The sequence below is a fragment of the Colletotrichum paranaense genome, assembly GCF_030867605.1.
Source record: "Colletotrichum paranaense strain IMI 384185 chromosome Unknown Scaffold_5.1, whole genome shotgun sequence".
NCBI lineage: Eukaryota > Fungi > Ascomycota > Sordariomycetes > Glomerellales > Glomerellaceae > Colletotrichum > Colletotrichum paranaense.
In genome coordinates, this window is record NW_026848963.1 from 2,498,731 (window position 1) to 2,519,141 (window position 20,411).

Below are 20,411 nucleotides of genomic sequence, written 5' to 3' on the forward strand. Positions count from 1 at the left end.
TGAGATCAGGGGCTTTGAGAGATGATCAGTCTCGTTTCTCTTCCAACTCGACATGTTATCAGTGACGGCCGCGTCAGCTTGTGAACCTCTTATAGAGAAATGACACGGAAATCATCTATAGGGACGACTCAGTCTCGGAATTTGAGTTCTATTCTACCGCCAGATACTGTCATTACATTCTATAATAGGTAGTATTGACTATGTAGGAGATCTTTTAAGGCGATAGCAAGTTTGCAGGACCAAGAGAGAGATGATCTCGTGGATGCACCGACGTTGGCCTGTCCGTCTGGGACCTGGAAAGACGACCCATCTGCCTTTGCGAACCATGGCACAGTTGTAAGTACGCCTTCCTCACTGCATTTCTAACCCCTCCTAAGGCGCCCTGATTGCCACCCAGATGTAAAGACCAGGAGAAGATAGGCCAATCAAGGCGACCTCCATTCGAGGAAACGAACATGGATGCCAAGCACTGCATTTTTAACACTCCTCAACGCCTTCGGTTGTTCATTATTGTGGCGCCACGTATAGAGAAAGTCGAATGAAGACCATCTTTGCTGCATGCCTAGCACCTTCCCTGGCTTTAGCTGCCTGACCTCATTCATGGCTCACCAACCTCACGAATCAGCTGCGAACCAGCTGCGGATCGATTCACTGCGTTTTTAACACCTCACCAGGCTTCGACACACCAAACTGGTCTTGGCATTTTCAAACGAGTGCTACGCTTACATCACGCGAAGTGCAATACTCCTGAGTAAGTGTTCATGACAGACGACAAATGACCCAGTCTATTCGGACTTTTTAAAGCCAAAGCCCCTGGGGGCCAGTTCTAGGTATCATACAGACGCCATTTCATCGATTCCTGAATTTTGATTTCCTTTTTTTGATTCTCATTCATTTAACCCGGTCGTAAACCCACCCTCCTTTACCGACGAGGCATGCCCCGTCCTCTTCCTCTCAGAGCGCGCTGTGCGGCGCCCGGGGGCAGCTGCTGACCAGGGGCCTGGGGCTGCGCACTCTCCTCGTTGCGGATCGTCTCGTCGACGCCGAGGATGAGGCAACTGGCCTCAGTGGCGGCCTGGATGGCGTTGATCTTGACCAACGCCGGCTCCCACACGAAGCGCTCCATCATGTCGGCGATACCCTCGTTGATGAAGTCGACACCGGCCCAGGTGCTGCCCTTGCGGTGCTCCACGCGCAGCTTGTTGAGGATGTCGGTCGCGTCGAAACCGGCATTGTCGCAGAGCTGGCGGGGGATGATCTCGAGAGCCTTGGCGAAGCTCTTGATGATGGCTTGTTGCTTGTGGGGGATGTTCTTGTCGGCGAAGCGGTGGAGGTATGCGGACACCTCCATCTCGGCGGCACCACCACCACCGACGATAGTGTGGTTCTTGATGGCGCGCTTGACGATCATGATGGCGTCGTGCAGCGAGCGCTCGACCTCGGCGATGAACTGCTCAGCACCGCCACGGAGGACGAGTGTGCAGGTCTTGGCCTCGGGGCAGCCCTCGAAGAAGTTGAAACGCTCGCCTCCAATCTGGCGCTCGTCGAAGCTTCCGCAGGTACCCAGGTGCTCCGCGAGGATATCTGAGCATGTAGACTGGACAGTGGCACCGGTGGCCTGGACCACACGCTCCATGTCCTCGGATGTGACGCGACCAGCGCAGAAGATGTCGCGGTCTGCGAAGTACTGGGTAGCCAAGTCGCCAATGGGCAGCTTGCTGAGCACAACCTTTGCGCCCGTCTTGTAGATAGCCTCCAACTTCTTGTAGATAATCTGCCACTCAGCGTCGACAACGGCCTGGTAATCGGATACCTGCTCGACGCGGACCTCGGCATTGTCCTTCTCGGCCTTGAGTTCCAACTCGACGTTCAAGCACACAATCTTGGGCTTCTCGAAAGACTTGGGTTGTTGCTCGAAACCGGCGTAGGAGAACGTCTTCTTGAACGCGACACCGTTGACGAATAGTGACTCGGTGAGGGAACCGCCGGGAATCTTCTTCACGCCGATCAACTTCTCGTTCAGGTCGTCCTGGTCCAGGGAAAGGACGGCGTCCACGACCACTGCGCCCGATTAGCATTTGTGTCACTGGAGGAGTGCATCCAACATACTCTTTGTGAAGAACTCGGTGTTGCGCTTAATCAGCTTGCTCGTCATGGCGGTAGCCGCCAGCTTGCCGAGCGTTTCCCTTCTGTTGCTCTCGTTGGTGTCGATAGCAATCTCCTTGATCTTGTTGACGGCCATCATAGACGCTCTCCGCAGGCCCTTGATAATAACCTGGGAGCTGACGCCCTGCTCGACGTGCTCCTTGATCTCCTTCAGGATCTCTCCGGCCAAGACGACGACGGACGTTGTGCCATCACCGACCTCAGCATCTTGTGATCTCGCAATATCGACGAGGATTCGGGCTGCGGGGTGAATGATGTCGAGGAGCTATATGCGCGTCAGTATGCCCGAGTCTCCCCAAACAGTCCTTGCGGTCCTTCCAACCTTCATAACAGTAGCGCCATCGTTGGTGATAGTCTGTCTGCCGTTGGCATCGACCATCAAGAGGTCACCTCCATAGGGACCGAGAGTAGACTTGATCGTGGCCTGGACAGCCAAGCAGGCGTTGATGTTGGAGATAATCTGACCCTTGCCCTGAGAGGTATCGGTTCCTGCGCAACATGCTCGTCAGTCACAGTTTCCAGGTCGGCAAGGGGAAGGCGGTGGGGTAGCGCACCCTCTTTCAGGACAATAATGGTCGGGGTCTGGCCTCCGAACGACATTTTGGGCGATTGTTTTGATGCGACGAGTACAGCGGTAGGGAAAACACTCGGCGGTATGTTCGGGATTCGTATGTCGTCGCGGGGAGAGGCTGTACTTGTGCTGTTCGTGGCCCAAGAAGCTTCTGGAGCTCCAAAAAATTATTGCAGCCTTTCGTGATGTTCCCCGAGCACGGACCAAGGTGTGGCTGCCTTACTTGAGTTGGATTATGTAATTGAGGAGGGGTACTCTCGACCCCTGCCACTTCCCCGCCAAAACCCAGGCGCAGATTCAACATCAACAGTCTCAATTTCTCGACTTACGAGGGATCGATCGTTGATAACCGAGCCCATCTTACGAGGATCCATGCTATACCGAACTCTTGCTATACCGTCATTCTGGATACGCTAACTATGACAGGTTTTTATATAGGCGCTTACTCTGGAGATGTTTGACACGGCATGCGTCTTAAGCTGGTCAGGGCAGTTCGAAAGAATGTTCTCACACCAATCAGCGGGCTCGTGGGATGCGGGCTGACTTGGCTCCCTCTCTCGTATCTGCCTATTTCATCGCCTTCTCCAGCCATTCTCTCAGTATTCTAGTCCTCGACCATCACTTTAGCCACTAGAGGGGCTTGTTCATCACTTGCTTGGTTAATATGATGTCGGTGTTCACGTACAACGAGAAACTTGCCCTCAATGAGATTCGACTAATTCAGCTTTTTCCGGGAGAATGGCTCGACGGCCTCGAATCTAGGCTATATGTGGCTGACCGAAATCATAAGTACCAAGCCTTATCTTATGCATGGGGGAGTTCGAAGCGGTCAAACCAGATCACCGTCAACGGCAAGATCCACAAGATCACATTTAATTTGGATAGAGCCTTGCGTGCTGTCCGAAGGCAGATAGAACCAATCACTCTCTGGGTGGACTCGATATGCATCGACCAAGATGATGCTGCAGAAAAGGGTCACCAAGTTGGCTCGATGCACGACATCTTCGGCTCGGCCACTGAAGTCACAGCCTACGTTGGAGATGGCCTAGATCGAAGCCGCAAGGATTACTCACGTCGTTTTGAGAAACTGGGAGAGAACCCCTTGACGGATCTCGGGAATTTGGATATCTTGACTTCGGATCACACATGCGAGAAGCACTGGGATACGCTGAAGAACTCTGAGCCCGGATCGCTCACGGAACATGAAGAGATCTTGTGTCTTTACAGCCTCTTTGCGCTGTTATACTTCAACAATCACGACATAGAACGAAACCTCAGTGAGTCGCAGCTACAAGTGATCATCGAAAGGATGCGGCTTTTTGCGATAAGCGACTGGTGGAGTCGGATGTGGATTGTTCAAGAGGCCTGCGTCGCTCGACGGCTCACTATGGCTTACGGCCGTGCTTTGCTTCCATTTCACTACGTCGAGTCAGCCCAAATGCATTTGCAGTCACCCAAGATCAAACATCCAGAGCTGATCAGAGTTGTGCGCTTCTTGGCCGGCAGAGTAGATGCGATCAGTCCTGCTCGCCGCTTGAGAGAGGAGGAAGAGGAGACAATCGTCGGAGCAACTACAAGCAGCTCTCTGCTGTGGCTTCTCAGAAGATTTCGCCATCGCAAATCCTCGGAGCCGCGAGACAAGATCTTCGCTCTCCTCAAGCTTGCTGAGGACATGAAATCGAAACGGCCATTTCTACACAACCAGCTGAGTATCAAGGCTAATTACGAGGATGATGTCAGTGAGCTCTTCTCTCACGCAACATTTGAGATCATCCGCCATACCGGTCTGCTCTGGATGACGACACCAGACTTGCTTTCCAAGAGCCGTATCGATATTCCTTCTTGGGTGCCAGATTGGTCTTCCGAGCATATGGCTTCTGGTTTCAATCAGAGACGGTATCGTCTCCAAGAGGAAGCGTCCTTGGGATTCAACGCAAGTCGTGCACGGTTTTGCCACTACCCGTTGAACTTAGAGGGTCGAACTGAGAATATGTTTCCACGACAACACCTCGAAGGCCTGCTCAATGACGACATAGCCGAATGGAAGCCTATTCATTTCCTCCCCACTATGATCAAATTTACCTCGAGCCCGCCGTTTGAAGAGCACAGACAGCAGTCTGCCTTGATTCTGAAAGGCGTATCTTGCGGCGTCGTTGACCATACCAGCCAGGTCATTCGCAGTGATCTCTCAAACGTTGGCCAGGCCATTGCCCAGGTTCAGGCCTTTTACGGAAGGAAACAAGGGCGGCAAAACCATCGAGAACCGTTCCTCGAGGCCGTTGCAACCTGCCTCTCTATGTCTATGCAGGTCCTCAGTGACGATGACGGCTCCCTCCGCACACTCGACCTTGACAAACGGCGAGAACTCTCCTACTGGGCCTTCGGGCAGTACGCAGGTGCGCTCATGCGAGTGAGCCGTGATCAGAATATCCTAGAAGACTTCTATAGTGCGGTTGCAGCTTGTCCAGACGGATACACAGTTGATGCCATTTCCTCAACAGGAGGGTCGCTTTTACGATTTGAAGCTTCAACAGTGCCTGACGGCGACCAACATCAGTGGAATGATGACTTGGATACCGATGAATCGTATAAAATCGCCTGTTTACCAAAGGATTATGATCTTCTAGAGTGGACCGAGCCGGAGGGTACTTCATGGATGGAGGACACCGTTCGGACTATGGCCGCCGGAAACCGATTATTCGTTACAGATCGAGGCCAAATTGGGCTAGGCCCAGGCAGCATGTGCGTGGGAGATGAGCTCTGCGTTCTTGAAGGCGGGCTTATGCCATATATGTTACGAAAACACTTCGGAACGATCTGTACCGAATCTTCGAGGGTTCATCAGATGGAAAGCATCAAAGGCGTGCACCGGTTCACAATGGTCGGAAGCTGTTATGTTGATGGCATCATGACTTGGGGCGACGAAGCGCATGGCTGGGGAGATAACGCTGACGATATCGAGGAGCTGGATTCGAAATTGAGGCGAAGGCTTCACGCTCCTGAACTTGCCGAAGTCGCGTTTCTTCTCGTCTAAGTGACGCAGCATAGCGGGATGGCACTACCGGACCGTCTGTCACAGTCTGCTGCAAGCACACGCGGAAGAACTCCCAGACTATTCCTAATATCTAAAGAGAATGGAAGAGAAAGCGTTGTCGCTATCATTGTAAGGATTCGACGGAGACTTTCATTTCGTCGCGATCCTTGGGGGGTGATTGGGCTCTGCACAACGAGCTGTCTTCCTAGAAAATGGATCTGACGCGGCGATAGCGTGACCAAGGATTGGATAGCTAGTCACTCTTCTCTCAACAATATTGTCATTGATACTCAGTGAGCTGTTGGCTATCAAACACAATGCATCCATTTGAAAGCCTAACTTTGCAATCTTGCAGATTTCCTCCCGAGGCGAAAGCAGCGAGCGTTCCCGGGTAGCTTTACTGGTCTTTCAATGGTATGGTGATCTAGCTCTTGTCTTGAGTTCCCGGTGATCATCAGCTAAGGGAGGCATTGCTATCCAGAAGAGAAGACCTAAATTTTCACAGACCGATGCCCTGTGGATGTTCCGTCCTGTGCCCGTGCAAGCCAAGTGTAAGCTGAGGTAGTTAAAGTACATCTCGGGAGCTTGCAGAAACGTGCCTTCTTCTACAAGTATACTTTGCTAGGGTCCAGCAGAGCCCAGGGACGATGAGATGCATGTGATAAACTCCGCTATTGCTTGTAGGGCTGTTCCCTCATATGAGGTGAGTGTCATTGTAGGAGATTCTCTTTCATCGCATGTGTCCGCGCAAGTCCCTATACAGGACTATTAGACTAAAGACAACTCCACTACGCCGTCTGCCATTACAAACTACAGGTCTCTTAGGTTGTTTCGATTACCTAGTCTGTACGACTTACAGGGTCGCTATTGGTCGAGCTTCAAGTTTCATTTAACGTTGTGCTATGTAATACGCGGATAGTATCGTACGAGGCACGTCACCTTTTCCGCTATAGACTATACTTCGCGACATCACCTTGAACATGAGGTTCAACTTATTTGCATCCTCAACGTCGCAACTAACTCGTATCACTTCTGATGTCGTAACTCTGTATTTGAGTTTCATCATCTGGGCAGTTTTATACTCTCTAGCTCGAGAGGCAGAAAGTCAATAGACCGGGGTGATTCGCTTTCAAAAAAGTGGTTTCCACAACTGCTTCATTGCCCAAAGTCAAAATCGACGACGGCCCAGAGTGACAGTCTCTATCTTGAAGGCGCGGGAGACATAATGGCAAACGCGAAATGAGCTTTCAACTTTGTACTTGATCGCCTGCTTAGACTATAGGTACCTTTTTCACTAATACGTCATGACGTGAGTTCCACCGTTGATGGACCAAATATCACCAGTAATGTACGCCGCATCAGGCGAAATCATAAACGCCAACAGCGCGCCAACCTCCTCCAGCTTACCCAGTCTCCGGAGGGGGACCCTCTTCAGGCCCTCCTGCATGGCCGGGCTGGCGGCGATGCCCCTCTCGAGGGCGGCCGTGAGGATGGGGCCGAGAGCAACGGTGTTGCAGCGGACGTTGTCCGGGCCGTAGGTTGCTGCCGTGTGCCGGGTGAGGGCGTGCACAGCGGCCTTTGAGGCTGCGTAGGCTACGCGGATTGGCTCCGGTGTGCCCATGTAGTGGCCGCCCATCTTTAATTCAGTCAGCTTTCTGACTTTCCTCATACGTTTGCTGCAAAATCGCTGGGGAGAGGAGAGCGACTTACACTAGAAATGTTGATAATCGTACCCCCACCAGCCGCCTTCAAATGCGGCAGCGCATACTTGGTCGTAAGAGCATACCCCGTAGTATTCACCAAAAATGTGCGCTGCCACACGGCGGCATCCATATCGAGCACCGACTTGTCGTTGCCCAAATTCTGAGGGCTCAGGTCGGCGCCGATGTTGAGCAGGCTGTCAAGCCCGCCGCCGAGCCACTCCGTACCCTGGGCAATCAGGTTCTTGATGGACTCCTCGTCCGAGAGATCGAACTCGACGACGAGGGCGCTGCCGCCGGCCGCGGTGATTTCCTCGCCGACCTGTTTGGCGGCCGAGATGTTGATGTCGGCGACGACGACTTTGGCGCCGCGGGCGGCGAGGAGCTTTGCGGTGCCGGCGCCGACGCCTGTTGCTGCGCCGGCTACAATTACGCGGAGTCCTTCGACACTGGCCATGATGATTTTTAATTAGGGAGGATTTGAAAAGGGGGCTGGAAAGTGTAATGGAATTACGACGAGTCGGTCTTGAAATGGGATGATGCAGCGGTTCAGAGATGCAACTTTCAACATTCACTCATATTCCAGGATTCAGCTATCGCTTTCTTATACGTCAATTCTTCAACCCCATCCAAACTATAAAGCTCACATTTCGTACCGCTGTACGAGCCAAAACCACAGCTTGCCGTACAGCCTGTGCTGTGCTGTGTTCTGTTACAACTTTACAATTGGAACGAGGCAGACTCGGGATCGCTTCGTTAAACACCCCCTGGCAATGCGGAACCGAAACCGAGACCGGGGCAGTCTCTAGGCCTCTGTAGTTTCATTGGCGCGCGGGGAATTAACAAAACGCTTTTTCCCGCCTAATGCTGGTTCGGCCCAGAGCTTGGCGATGATCCCAAGCTTGACGGATAGCTCCCCCTCAACCTACCTGTCCCTGACTCCTGCAAGATAATGCTCGCAAGACACACGCCAATGTCATGCTGCGGCCACATGTATGGGCACCTTCTCTGCATATCTTTAGTTATACGCGGATAGCCTGAGCAATTAGAAATGCCGTCTCGAAGATAATGCCCAATGGCAGGGCGGGAAATCGTAATCCTACCCCCCTTTCGCCGAGCTCTAGGATCCCCCGCTTGCTTAAGCTACCTAGTTTCCTACTCATGGATGGGAAAACGAGCAAAAAGCAAGGGCAGTGCAAGTCGCATATGCGAAAAGAAGGTTTAGGGAAGCTCGTCTGAACCGTGCCTCGTTAAACAAGACCTGTACCTGTCACCCTATGTTTTGATGAGACGGCTTGGATGTAGAGTCCGAGGAGGTGGAGGGAGGGGGGGCAAGGGAAGCGAAGGGTTTGGGCGAAACGCAGTCGAACGACTTATATAAAACCACGAGGCACGTCTCTCACTGCCGGACGACGAGACAGCGACACTTTTCACTTCACCTACCCTACCCTACGCTAACTCCCCTTCACTGTGAGCTTGTTTCCTCTTTGACACAGATCTCACTTCCCCTTTCGACAGAAGCTTGATCTCTTCTTCTTTGAAGCCTCGCGACCATGGCGGATTCCTCGAGCGCCGCCGCGACCGCAGTCGCTACGCTGTTGGAGCGCTTCAGCTCGACATCTTCCGTCAAGCTGATTGCCTCGGCTGTAGCCCTCGTCGTCACGATCCTCATGGTCATTGACAAGTTCGTCGCCGCGCCCGTTGATCCCCGCGAGCCCCCCGTCGTCAAGGGCCTTCTCCCCATCATCGGCCACTGGATCACCGTGAACACATCGTATCCTGGTGTCTACGAGAAGCTGGCGTAAGTCGAACAACACCTCTCAACGCTTTAGACGCTCTAGAAACGCCCCCCAGAGGCAGGACCTCATGAAGAGCATCATGGCAAAGATACATCACTAACAGCCAAATCTCTCTACATGCAGTAAACGCACAAAGCTCCCCATATGCACAATCCCCGTCCTCGGCAAGAAAATGTACGTCATCAACAGCGCGCCCTTGGTCCAGAGCGCCATGCGCAACAAGACGCTCGAGTTCGGCGCCCGCATCGAGGAGATTGGCCGCGCCATGGGCATCAACCCGGACATCACCCACCGCCTCGTCAAGGAGAACGCCGTCGAGGAGATCTCCCGCGTCACCATCTCGGCCCTGTCCGGCGAGAACCTGCTCAAGCTGAACCTGAGCGCCCTCGACTACATTGGCAGCCGCTTCAACGAGGTGAAGCCCGGAAGCCCCGAAAAGATTGATGATGTGTTTTACTGGGCTCGTGGGTTGATTGGTGTTGCGACGACGAGGGCTTTGTATGGCGAGCATAGCCCGTTTAACAATTTGGAGCTGGTTGATGCCATCTGGTACGTTTTCATCCCGTTCTCTTTACCGTCGCGTTTTCTTCTGTTCTCCCTGTCAGTGTGTAGCTAACATTCTCGGCGCAGGACATACGAGAGCGGCATGGGCAAGATGCAATACGGCTGGATCTCCAAAATCATCGCCGGCAAAGCCCTCGAAGCCCGCAAAAAGATCGTCACGGGCCTCGTCGGCTACTACATGCGCAAGATGGACCAGGGCCCGACCGTCTCCGCCACCATCCGCGGCCGCGCCGAGTTCTGGCGCGGCTTCGGCCTCTCGGACATCATGCTCGGCGCCATGGACTCCCTCCCCGCCGCCTCGACCGTCAACACCGCGCCCTCCATGTTCTGGCTCATCGTCAACGTCTTCGCCAACCCAAAATACCTCGCCCGCGTCCGGGAGGAGGTCGAGTCCTCGGCCGCGCTGGCTGTCACCGCCGAGGGCGGGAAACGCGTCGCCACCATCGACGTCACGGAGCTGGGCAAGTCGTGCGCCTACGTCGTCGCGTGCTACCGCGAGACGCTCCGCTCGGAGAACACCGTCACCGGCAGCCGGACCGTCACGAGCAAGGACACGACCATCACGGACCACGAGACGGGAAGGCAGTACCTCCTCAAGGAGGGCGTCGAGGTGCAGTGGAGCGCGTCCGTGATGCACAAGAAGCCCGTCTGGGGTGAGGACGGCGAGGAGTTCAACCCGGAGCGGTGGCTCAAGAACACGCCCGACATTGCCAAGGGCACAAAGGAGTCGTTTGTACCGTTTGGCGGCGGCAAGCACCTCTGCCCCGGCCGCAACTTCGCGTTTGCCGAGTTGTTGGGCGCGGTGGCGTGCTTGGCTGTCGGGTTCGAGCTCGAGGGCGTGCAGGTACCGGATCATGAGATGCCTTTCTCTACTTCGGGTCTGCGGTCGCCGATTTATGGAAGCAAGTCTAGCAAGGCGACTCTTTCGAGGCGGGCTGGATGGGAGGATGTTGAGTGGAGATTTAAATAGAGGATCGAGGTGTTTCTTTGTATGGTGCGTTGGGCTTTTTAGGGGTAGTAGATATACATGATTGGCGAAGCAGGAATAGGGGTTTCTTGGTTCGTGTCCATAGGTATGAGACTGAGATGAATACCACCAGAATATTTCTTTTTGTTCATCATCAGTTGACACCTGGCCTTCTACTGAACAAAATAGAATGGTAACGGCTTATTTGGAAGCTGAATCAGGGACTTGTTTTGCTGAAAGAACGTGAAATCTCTGTATGACAACCCTCCGGCGGAGTCTTAGGCCATGAAGAACATGCTGCGCGTTCGACTTCAATAAGTGGATGAACGTAATGCAGAACCATTCATGTCATCAAAGCGTATTCTCATTTTCTTATCTCTAGGGTTGTCTATTGTCATCATAATCCTTTACAGCACGCCGGTACTCCTCACTCTCGGAGTCTCAACTTTTCTTTTCTCCCCTATGAAAACCTCGCTCGCCAAAGACACACCCTCACCTCAACTCCACCGTCAGCCGACAACATCGCGCCCCAACCCAAAACACAGAAATAACACAAATGCGTTTATGCCTTGGACAACAGGTTCGCGCCAGTCATCTCCTCAGGCTGGGGCAGACCCATCGCAGCCAAGACGGTAGGCGCAACATCACCCAGGACACCGCCCTCCTTCTTGAGGCTCCAGCCCTCGGGGGCGTTGGCCATGATGAAGGGCACCTTGTTGGTGGTGTGCGACGTCTTGGGCTTGCCGTCGGGGAACTTCATCTCCTCGGCGTTGCCGTGGTCGGCGGTGATGAAGAGGACGTAGCCCTCCTTCTTGCAGGCCTCGTAAATCTTGCCAATGGCCTTGTCCGTGGCCTCGACGCCGACGACGGCGGCCTCGTACACGCCCGTGTGGCCGACCATGTCCGGGGGCGCAAAGTTGTTCATGACGAAGGGGAATTTCTGCTCCGCCAGACGCTTGGCGACCTGGTCGGCGACGCCGTCGGCCGACATCTCGGGGGCCTGGTCGTAGGTGGCGACGGACTTGTTGGAGGGGACGAGGTCCTGGGACTCGTCGCGGGTCTCGAGGGCAAAGACCTTTTCGACGCCGCCGTTGAAGAAGAAGGTGACGTGAGCGTACTTTTCCGTCTCGGCAATGTGGACCTGCTCGACGTTTTGCTTGCCGAGCCACTCGGCGAGGACGTTGCCCATGTGCTGGGGCTTGAAGGCGATCTCGAAGGGGTAGTCGACCTTGTACTGGGTCATGGTGACGAGGTTCTTGATCTTGGGGAACTTGAAGTCGGGGAGGACGGAGCGGTCGACGTCGCCGAGCACCTGGGTGATTTGGCGGACACGGTCGGAGCGGTAGTTGAAGAAGAAGACGGTGTCGTCGTCTTGGGATTTCTGTTAGTTATGAAGTGTGGGGTTTTGGGGAAAGAGATGCTCACCCTTGATGCGGCCCTCGTCGCCGCCGACAATGATGGGAGTCAGGAACTCGTCCTTGTCCTTGTCACCGCCCTTAGCGTAACGCTCCTTGACGGTCTTGACGGGGTCGGTGCTCTCCTCGCCCTTGCCGTTGATCAAGCCGTCGAGGGCGATCTGAACCCTCTCCCATCTCTTGTCACGGTCCATGGCGTAGTAGCGGCCGACGACGGTGGCGATCTCACCAATGCCAATCTCCTTGGCGGTCTTGACGAGCTCCTCCATGTAGCCAGCGCCGGACTTGGGGTCGGTGTCACGGCCATCGCCGAAGAAGTGGATGTAAACCTTAGGAACGCCGTACTGCTTGGCGGCCTTGAGGAGGTTGTAGAGATGCTCTTGCTTGGCGTGCTGGGAGGGTTGTGTGTTAGACGGTCATAAGTCTTGGGCTGGAAGATGGGCTGGAACTCACCACGCCACCGTGGGAGACGAGACCGCAGAGGTGCAGTCTGCCGTTGCCGTTCTTGGCACCCTCAAAAGTCTTCTTAATGACCTCGTTGTCGGCGAACTTGCCCTCCTTGATGGTCTGGTCGATGCGCACGACGTCCTGCCAGACGACGCGGCCGGCGCCAATGTTCAGGTGACCGACCTCCGAGTTACCCATCAGACCCTCGGGCAGGCCGACGGCAATGGAGGAGGCGTCGAGCTCGCAGTATCCGGTCTTGCTCTGGGCGAAGTCGTCCATGACGGGGGTCTTTGCGTTGGTGATGGCGTCGCCATCCTTGGGGGAGTCGGCGCCGGGCACACCCCAGCCATCAATCACGACTGTAGGAGCGCAAGATCCACAAGATTAGCCAGCCGACTTGGAGATAGAGGATGATGTAGGCAAGGGTGAGGATGTAATCGGGATTGGATTTGGGAATTAGTTGCGGTTGCGGGAGAGGCGAGGGGACTGTTTCTGCTGGCGGCGCGTTCTGGTGGTTTTGGTGGCCAGCCTCGACAACACTCACACCACCACCATCTCCATCACCGCGGGGCTTCGACGAGGGGCACGGAGGGTCTGGAGGGAGATCTTTGGACGTACTCAGGCAGGCCTTCTGGTCGGTCTTGGCCATGGTGAATTAGGTTATTTTCTGTGCAGCAATTTCTTTACAGAAGGGGGTATCTGGATGAAAGCAGAGTTCTAGGAAGTGCGTGATTTTTTCTGTTCTGGGAGATGGAGACTTTTATTTACGGCGTCGGCGGTGGTGGTGAGAGAAGTGCCAGGCTGGTTGAGGAGATTTGATTGAATCAGCCAATGTACCACCTTTTCTTAGGTACAGTGAGCTTTCCCGGCGCCTGGGCTGTTTTATCGGTGTCGGTGGTTTGGTGGGGGTTTATGTCATAGTATCGCCGATAATAGATCCGTGCCGTGGCACTCCGTAATCACACTGTCTACACAACCGTTGTTTCCGTAGTATGTACAGTATCAACCCCGTCAGACACGGTGCGGGCTGCCCGGCTGCCCCTCTGTTGACTTTCAACAATTTTTAGCTACCAATCGCCGCGCCGCTAAAACGCCCGTGGAAGCTCCTTGCCCCGGCGGAGCTTCCCCCCTCCCTTGGCCCTTGGCCCTTGCCGTTCCAGCTTGACACGACCCTGGACGCGGACGGACCTCACCGAGCAAGTGCTTCTCTCACCTCACCTCATCTCATCCCACCTGGGTACTGTACCTACGCCTCCATCTCCCCGTCCATTGATTTTCCAAGCCTCGAGCACGCAGCCAACGACCATCCTTTCTCCATCACGCACCTACCGCGAGGCTGAGAATAGCCCGATACCTCTCCACAAATCACCCGTTTCACCGACACTTCTCACCACACTTCTGTCGACAACGCATAACGTCTCCTCTCCGTTCATACATGACCCCGAGACCGAGCCAAACCAAACCACCAAAATGCCGCCTCACCCCCTCGAACTACCCCCAACCCTCTCCCCAGACGCCCTCGACACCCTCACCGAACTAACAGGCATCCTAACCCGCCTCCGAACCGCAATCCAAACCTCGGGCTCCTCCTCCTCCTCCATCGGCGGCGGCCTCACCACAGGCGCAACCCCAGCCGGCGCCGGCGCCACACCCAACCCTCTCGGTTCCGCCGCCGGCGGTGCCGCCAGCCCCAACGCGCCGCTCTCCCTCAAAGACGTCCCCGCGCAGACCGACGCCCTCAAGCACAAGCTGCAGCGCGCCCGCACGCAGATGCGTACCCTCCCGGATATGGAACGGACCGTTGAGGAACAGGAGGAGGAGATCAAGGAGCTTGAGGAGAGGATACGGATGCAGCGTGAGGTGTTGGATCGGTTGCGGGAGGCGGGTGTGAAGTTTGGGCATGAGGAGGGCGGGAGGGGGGATAAGATGGAGACTGAGTGATGGGAAGGATGGAACACGTGCGGTGGAAGAAGACTTCAAGCGAGAAGTTGCGAAGGTGAACGAATGCAAGAGGAGAGGGGGAAAGATTGGGACGAAAAGTTTTTGCCAGATTGAATTATTATGATACCCCGATATGCGAACTACCAAACGAAGAAGTTTTGGACAGAAGAGGACGCTGTTTTTCTTGCGCCAAAACATATTATGCATCCCTTGCGATACCTGGCAAAACCGCCTTCCTTGAAACTCCAAACCAGGATTCGACCCAGGAAACGTCTGCAAGTAGCGATGACCTCTCACTTTCCCGCATCCCGTCGATGTACAGCATGTTCCATCCGATTTTCAATGCTTCTGGACCCCGACCGCCTTGAGGATATCGTGCAAATCTTTGCCGCGCTCGCCCGGCACAACCTTTGTCCAAATCTCCTCGGCCAGCCTCTTCTCCTCGGGCAAGATGCTCCAGTTCGGACTGGGTTCTGATTTGAGCCACTTGAAGTCGTCTACTTGGTCCCACTGGTTCTTGGTGGGATCTTCTGTGGTGTCCTTCTCGGCAGTCAGCGGCTGATATCTCAAGGAAAAAAAGGGGGGGGAGGGGGAGAAAAAGAAGTATGGACGAGTAGGGGTTTACTTACAAAGCTAGGCGGCAACGGCGCAAAGCGCATATTCGAACAATCCTCGATAATCGGGTGACTCGAGCAGTGCAGATAAATATCAACGTTCCTGCACTCGTGTATGCGCACCTGCCGCGCAGAAACGACAATGATACTATCCGACACCCCCGTAATATGCGCCGGCCCAGCTACGTTTCCCGCAACAATCAGACTCCTCTCGACGTTTTTGAGCGCCAGGTTCGCAAACGAGGTGTGGCCCGAGAGCGCGATGGACATGTCCACTACACACCCTTTCAGATCGGTCAAGCGGCCCGAACTCGTCGCTCTCGACGCCGAGGACGGGAGGATGATGTGCAGGCCGTCTTGGCCGAAAATTGCAATGTCCTTTGCGGTAGAGAAGCTGGGTTTCCGGACCTTGGTGGCGCTGGGGCGGGCCATTTCCTCGTTGTAGTTCTTTGGGAAGTTGGGGAGATCGCCGAGGCCGTCTGAGTCCGTCTCCGTGGCGGCCTGGGTTACGGAGGAGGAGGGAGGAGCGGTGACCGGGCCGCCGCGGGATGGGGGGAAGGGGTCGGCAAGGCTTGCCCCTACAATGAGACGGGGGTCAATTTTGGGCGCGGCTGGGCCATTGGTGGTTGATGTTGTTGCTGAGCTGGCTCCGCGAGGTTTGAACTGGAAGCGGGAACGCGGGGCCAGCTTTGCCGTGGTCTCATTCAACTTGTCTGTGAGAGCTTTGACGGACTGGTAAGTGAAGGGGTGTCAACGAGATGCAATAGGAAGCCTGAGTAAGTTATGGACTCAAACCCACCTGGGCGTAGTTCCGCTGGTCATACGAGGGAACATAGTCGGAAGCGTCGGCGACTTCGTTGGAGAGATTCGATATACCGGCCAGGATGTGATCAATGGCGTCCTGCCTCTCACCACCGACCTGAGATATGGAGCTCACATTGTCGATCTGCTCTTGTAGACCTGGGTGCGGGGTTCTTTGTTAGTATGCGGCCCAGAAAACATCAGACGACCATTCGGTCCTTGTTTTACGGGGCCAACGTACTGATGACTTCTTCTTGAAAATGGTGATAAAACCTCTCTTTCGGATCCTGCATCTTGGTTACTGGGAGTCCTCCACCTACGGCAAATTGCTGAAGTACTTCGGGTGCCATTGTCGTCGTAGTGGCAGGGTATAGGTAGGAAATGGAAAGGTGGAAATCGTATATGATTTTATATGTGAAGGAACAGAGCCCAGCCAGAAAAGAAGCTCGGGGCTTGTGTTTCAAGCGAGGAAGGGATGAAGATTTGGGCCTACCTAATGAGAGGTAAGGCAAAGTAGACAAGCTTGGTGTAAGACGATTCAAAAAGTGGCGTGTCTTCAGACGGTGGGGTGTGCGACCAAGTCTGTCTTTAAAGTCCCGTCGTCTACACGGTCAGTGCCAAAAATCGAACCACGCGACTTTCTGATTGCTTGCTTCGTGACAGTGTACGCAGTATCAGCGTACCAAGTCAACGTAGCTGAGTTTGTTGTGACGTCGCTTGCGCAGTGGCTGGCGGGGAAGAGCCAAAAGGGGACCAGGGTGACAGGAACGAGCTGGAAGATCCGGGGATGGACGAGGTCTTGCAACTCCCGAAGTGGGTGTGGTCGTCCAAAGTGAGGTTGTCTTGGGGTGTCTGGGGGTGTTAGGGTGGTGGTGTGTGTATGGTAGGAGGCGGAAGCGAAGAAAAGCACGTTACTTCCATACGCGAAACAGGTGCCGAATCGGACGATGAAATGCAGGCAGGAGTGAGGTGATGGGTTCCTTCTGTACCTACCTATGATGGTGGGAAGACCGTTAAAGACGGCGTGAGGGGCACGGAAGGGACGCTTCCCATTTGGCGCTTGCCACCCCGGTCGACGTTGGGAGCCGGCCGACGCGGATTGGCCGCTCGGTCGATCGGTCGGGTTTTCTTCAGTGCTCTTAGTGGGGACCCTGGACCGGCGTGAATGTGGGGTCCTCTTCCTTTCCCTCCTAACTTCGATACGTGGGTACCTATATTCAATGTTCTCGTCATGCATATCAGTCACGCGAGTGGCAGCCAACATCACCACCGAGCAGCGAAACTACTGCATTGGGGTCTGACAAACAATCGAATCAAGCGGGGGGGGTTGGTGTGTTTGCTGTTCCATGCTGCTTGTGGTTTAAGGTCCTGCTCGAACAGCAAACGAACGCTTCGCCTCCCCCGCATTCCCCGGATACTGACGCTCTGCCAAGACATCCCGGGACCCTGGATCGACGATGAGCTTGGCTGTCTGACGTCGTCTCACTGTCCCAGGCTACTGAAGGGATGAGTTGGGACGAGGCAGTGGATGAAGGAGGTAATCACTGCGAGAACGAACATATCGAGCGCTAGTATCGGTGCAAGTTGATGAGCCAGCCTGGTGCTAGGTCAACGGATGAAGCCTCGGAAGAATTGTCATTCCCTGCACTGATACGTGTAACACCAGCTGAGGAACATCCGGTCTTTTAGAGTTTTGGGGTACAGGAGGGAGGAGGCCTACCATCGTCATCTTCCCGTCTCTCCCTTGCATGTAGAGATTTCTTGCAAGCTTACTGTGCTGGCGTCAGACGATACACCTGTTGTACATGCAAGTACAACTTGAGACGACTTTATAGCACGTAGACCGCTTTGCGCAATGATATACAAAAGCAATTCGTTCCGATAAGGCTCAGTGTCAAATCGCATCGTAGACATTTGACAAATGGCTGCTTCTCACAGACAATCTAAAGAAACCATCGAATACGAGACGAACCGTGTTGCGGCAGATGTAGCAGTTGATTCGTGGGGAAATGCTCGACAATATCTATGCTTGTTTCGACAACTCCAAACAAAATCCATGTAAGGCTTACATGTTGGTGAGGCTCTTCATGGACGTTAGTCGTTAATCATGGCGAAGAGGCATTGGGTGATGGATGGGAGTAGGTGAGAAAGGGAAAGCGGTAGTCAATTTATTGAAACAACTAAACGCCAACACCAAGGCCGTAAGTCATGGCCATCTTCGCCGTATAGTAACCCGAAGAATACAACGGCGATATCCAAGAAGAGAGCAGAGAAGCTTCGTGCTCATTCCTCCAGAAGCAACCTTTGCCCCCCAAGAAGAGGGAAGAGGGAAGAGACAACATATGCTCATTCCTCAATGTCACCTTTCTCCCCCACAACCCCCCTCAAACATCTTCTCAAGCTCCCTCCTCAGCACTCTAAGCCTCTCCTCCGCCTCCCCCTGCTCCCGATCCATCTTCCGACTCCACGCAGGGAAATCTCCCGCCGCGCCAATCCTCTCGAGCGCCTCAACCTTGGCCCTCCTCTCGGCCACAAACTCCTCCACCCGGACCTTCTGCAGCCGCCAGAGCCGCTCCGCCTCCTCGAGCTTCTGCTGTCTCGCCCGGCGCCGCTGGCTGCGTTGGTTCACGCGCGCGAGACGCTTCTGCCAGCTGCGGCTGCCCTTGGGAAGTGCGGCCTCTGCCTCGCGCAGGTTGACGTGTAGGACCGCGTCCTCTTTTGGCTCCTCGGGGCGGTTGGCGTCGTGGATCTTTTCCCAGTTGCCCGGGCAGAGTTGCGTTTCTGCGTTGGCGGCGTATTGCTGTTTCCTACGGCGAGCCTCGCAGGGCTTTTGGGCTCGTTGTCCCTCTGGGATTTCGTCGCCCGTGAGGATGTCGCCGTCGGGGGTCGTGAGGAAGACCAGGGGCGTGTAAAGCTGTTGGTGCTCGCGTAATGCGGTCTCTTCTTTTTCCTCTTGCTGTCGCTCTTGCTGTCGTTCTTGCTCCAGCTCCAAATTTTGCTCCATCCGCTGGTCATACTCCTGCTGTTGCCACAGGCGGTAGGCGTTGCGGAGCTGTCTCCAGTCGCCTGGGCAGAGGAACGTCTCTGCGTTGTTGATGTGTTTTGTGCGCAGATTCAGGGACTCACGGGACTCGGTGCACCATGTTCCCTCTGGGATAGCATTGCCGAAGAAGACGTTTCCCTCGGTAGTGGTGAGCATGATGCTAGGAACACCAAGCTTCTGTTGCTTAAGTTCTTCAGGTACGACATTCTGCACCATGTGGTATTCGGCCTCTTCCTCGTCCACGTCCTTGATAGCAGAGGAGTCTTCTTCCCACCATCTCTCGTTCTCGTCCTCTTCCTCGTCTTCGACCGCGCACAGGTCGTAGTCTCCGCTACTCCCATCGGCGCCGTCAAACCAACTGGTGCCGTATTGACGACGCCAATGAGAGAGCTGGGCGGCGGTGGCGGTCTGGGTATTCATGGTGGTATACATAACTACGGTTGGCGGATGATGAGAGGTGAAGAGAAATTTAGAAAAGAGAGTAGGGTAGTGAGAAGAGAGTGGGTTTAGAGAGTAGAGTGATGAGACGACAATAGGTTAGTTTGAAGAGAAGCGAGTGCTTGTTAGTTGTATGGGAAGTTAGGAACTGGCATATGCCGATGTAGTGAAGCAGAGATGGGTTGTGGATAGGAGATAGAAGAGAATAAGACTGCCAAGACGAGGGACATCTGTCTATTATATATCTATCAAAGGATTACACGATCACCAAGGCTGAATCAAAAGGTAACGGAGATGGATTCTAGGGCTGGGACAGAATGGTTGATGCGATGCTATCTCCGAACGTCGTCAACCTTTGTAGTCGACCAAACCTCGGTCTAGACGAAGTATAATTGAAAAACCTGGTTGAGCGACTGACACTGTGAAAAGCCTCAATGCTTTGCAATGTGCTCTCAGACTATTGGCTTAGAAAATGAGCACGCCTGGTGTCAACCACCAAGAAAAGGTTGTGACAGTCAATTACACTTTTGATCGGAACACCTCAACTTCTTTGGACTATTAGTGATTCTACCCTACATCAAGGCAATGCATGGCGGAGGCACTGTACATCTGAATCGTTGTCGACGCCAAAAAGTGTTAATCACTCCCTGAGCATACACCTTCGACTATCCAAGCCCCCCAACCCTCTGTTCCACAGATCCCAGGAACCCGCATGACCGTTGCAATAGATCAAAGTAGCGGGCCGTCAACCTGGTGAAATCTGTCCCGTAACCACGGTACCGGTATCTCAAGGTCTTCTTCACAATCACTCTCAATTCGAGTACCAAGCTACCCAATTCACACCACCGGGCCATGTTCATAGTTCGCTATGGCTGGTCACGTCTTCACAGAGTTACTCACGGCATGGGGGG

At 54.4% G+C, this 20,411-nt stretch overlaps 8 protein-coding genes across 8 annotated transcripts; 3 read left to right on the forward strand and 5 right to left on the reverse strand.

Annotated features, from left to right (window-relative positions):
* Positions 1 to 922: 922 nt before the first annotated feature.
* On the reverse strand, positions 923 to 2,766 carry CPAR01_07231 (T-complex protein 1; the record flags this gene model as incomplete). Its single annotated transcript, XM_060491501.1, has 4 exons — positions 923 to 2,061; positions 2,110 to 2,431; positions 2,489 to 2,655; positions 2,721 to 2,766. 4 exons carry the CDS (start codon positions 2,764 to 2,766, stop codon positions 923 to 925), a joined length of 1,674 nt encoding a protein of 557 aa, XP_060350375.1.
* A 635-nt stretch (positions 2,767 to 3,401) lies between these two features.
* CPAR01_07232 (heterokaryon incompatibility protein) lies at positions 3,402 to 5,771 on the forward strand (the record flags this gene model as incomplete). The annotated part of the gene is made up of 1 exon (XM_060491502.1): positions 3,402 to 5,771. The coding sequence occupies one exon, from the start codon at positions 3,402 to 3,404 to the stop codon at positions 5,769 to 5,771; it is 2,370 nt and encodes a 789-aa protein (XP_060350376.1).
* Positions 5,772 to 7,065: 1,294 nt separating this feature from the next.
* On the reverse strand, positions 7,066 to 7,928 carry CPAR01_07233 (uncharacterized protein; the record flags this gene model as incomplete). Its single annotated transcript, XM_060491503.1, has 2 exons — positions 7,066 to 7,407; positions 7,482 to 7,928. 2 exons carry the CDS (start codon positions 7,926 to 7,928, stop codon positions 7,066 to 7,068), a joined length of 789 nt encoding a protein of 262 aa, XP_060350377.1.
* A 1,096-nt stretch (positions 7,929 to 9,024) lies between these two features.
* Positions 9,025 to 10,804, forward strand: CPAR01_07234 (prostacyclin synthase; the record flags this gene model as incomplete). The annotated part of the gene is made up of 3 exons (XM_060491504.1): positions 9,025 to 9,272; positions 9,394 to 9,819; positions 9,901 to 10,804. The coding sequence occupies 3 exons, from the start codon at positions 9,025 to 9,027 to the stop codon at positions 10,802 to 10,804; spliced, it is 1,578 nt and encodes a 525-aa protein (XP_060350378.1).
* Positions 10,805 to 11,363: 559 nt separating this feature from the next.
* On the reverse strand, positions 11,364 to 13,312 carry CPAR01_07235 (2,3-bisphosphoglycerate-independent phosphoglycerate mutase; the record flags this gene model as incomplete). Its single annotated transcript, XM_060491505.1, has 4 exons — positions 11,364 to 12,172; positions 12,227 to 12,608; positions 12,670 to 13,022; positions 13,282 to 13,312. The coding sequence occupies 4 exons, from the start codon at positions 13,310 to 13,312 to the stop codon at positions 11,364 to 11,366; spliced, it is 1,575 nt and encodes a 524-aa protein (XP_060350379.1).
* Positions 13,313 to 14,133: 821 nt separating this feature from the next.
* CPAR01_07236 (uncharacterized protein) lies at positions 14,134 to 14,604 on the forward strand (the record flags this gene model as incomplete). The annotated part of the gene is made up of 1 exon (XM_060491506.1): positions 14,134 to 14,604. The coding sequence occupies one exon, from the start codon at positions 14,134 to 14,136 to the stop codon at positions 14,602 to 14,604; it is 471 nt and encodes a 156-aa protein (XP_060350380.1).
* A 339-nt stretch (positions 14,605 to 14,943) lies between these two features.
* CPAR01_07237 (tubulin binding cofactor C) lies at positions 14,944 to 16,369 on the reverse strand (the record flags this gene model as incomplete). Its single annotated transcript, XM_060491507.1, has 4 exons — positions 14,944 to 15,144; positions 15,234 to 15,950; positions 16,018 to 16,178; positions 16,261 to 16,369. 4 exons carry the CDS (start codon positions 16,367 to 16,369, stop codon positions 14,944 to 14,946), a joined length of 1,188 nt encoding a protein of 395 aa, XP_060350381.1.
* A 2,009-nt stretch (positions 16,370 to 18,378) lies between these two features.
* CPAR01_07238 (uncharacterized protein) lies at positions 18,379 to 19,482 on the reverse strand (the record flags this gene model as incomplete). The annotated part of the gene is made up of 1 exon (XM_060491508.1): positions 18,379 to 19,482. The coding sequence occupies one exon, from the start codon at positions 19,480 to 19,482 to the stop codon at positions 18,379 to 18,381; it is 1,104 nt and encodes a 367-aa protein (XP_060350382.1).
* Positions 19,483 to 20,411: the final 929 nt, after the last annotated feature.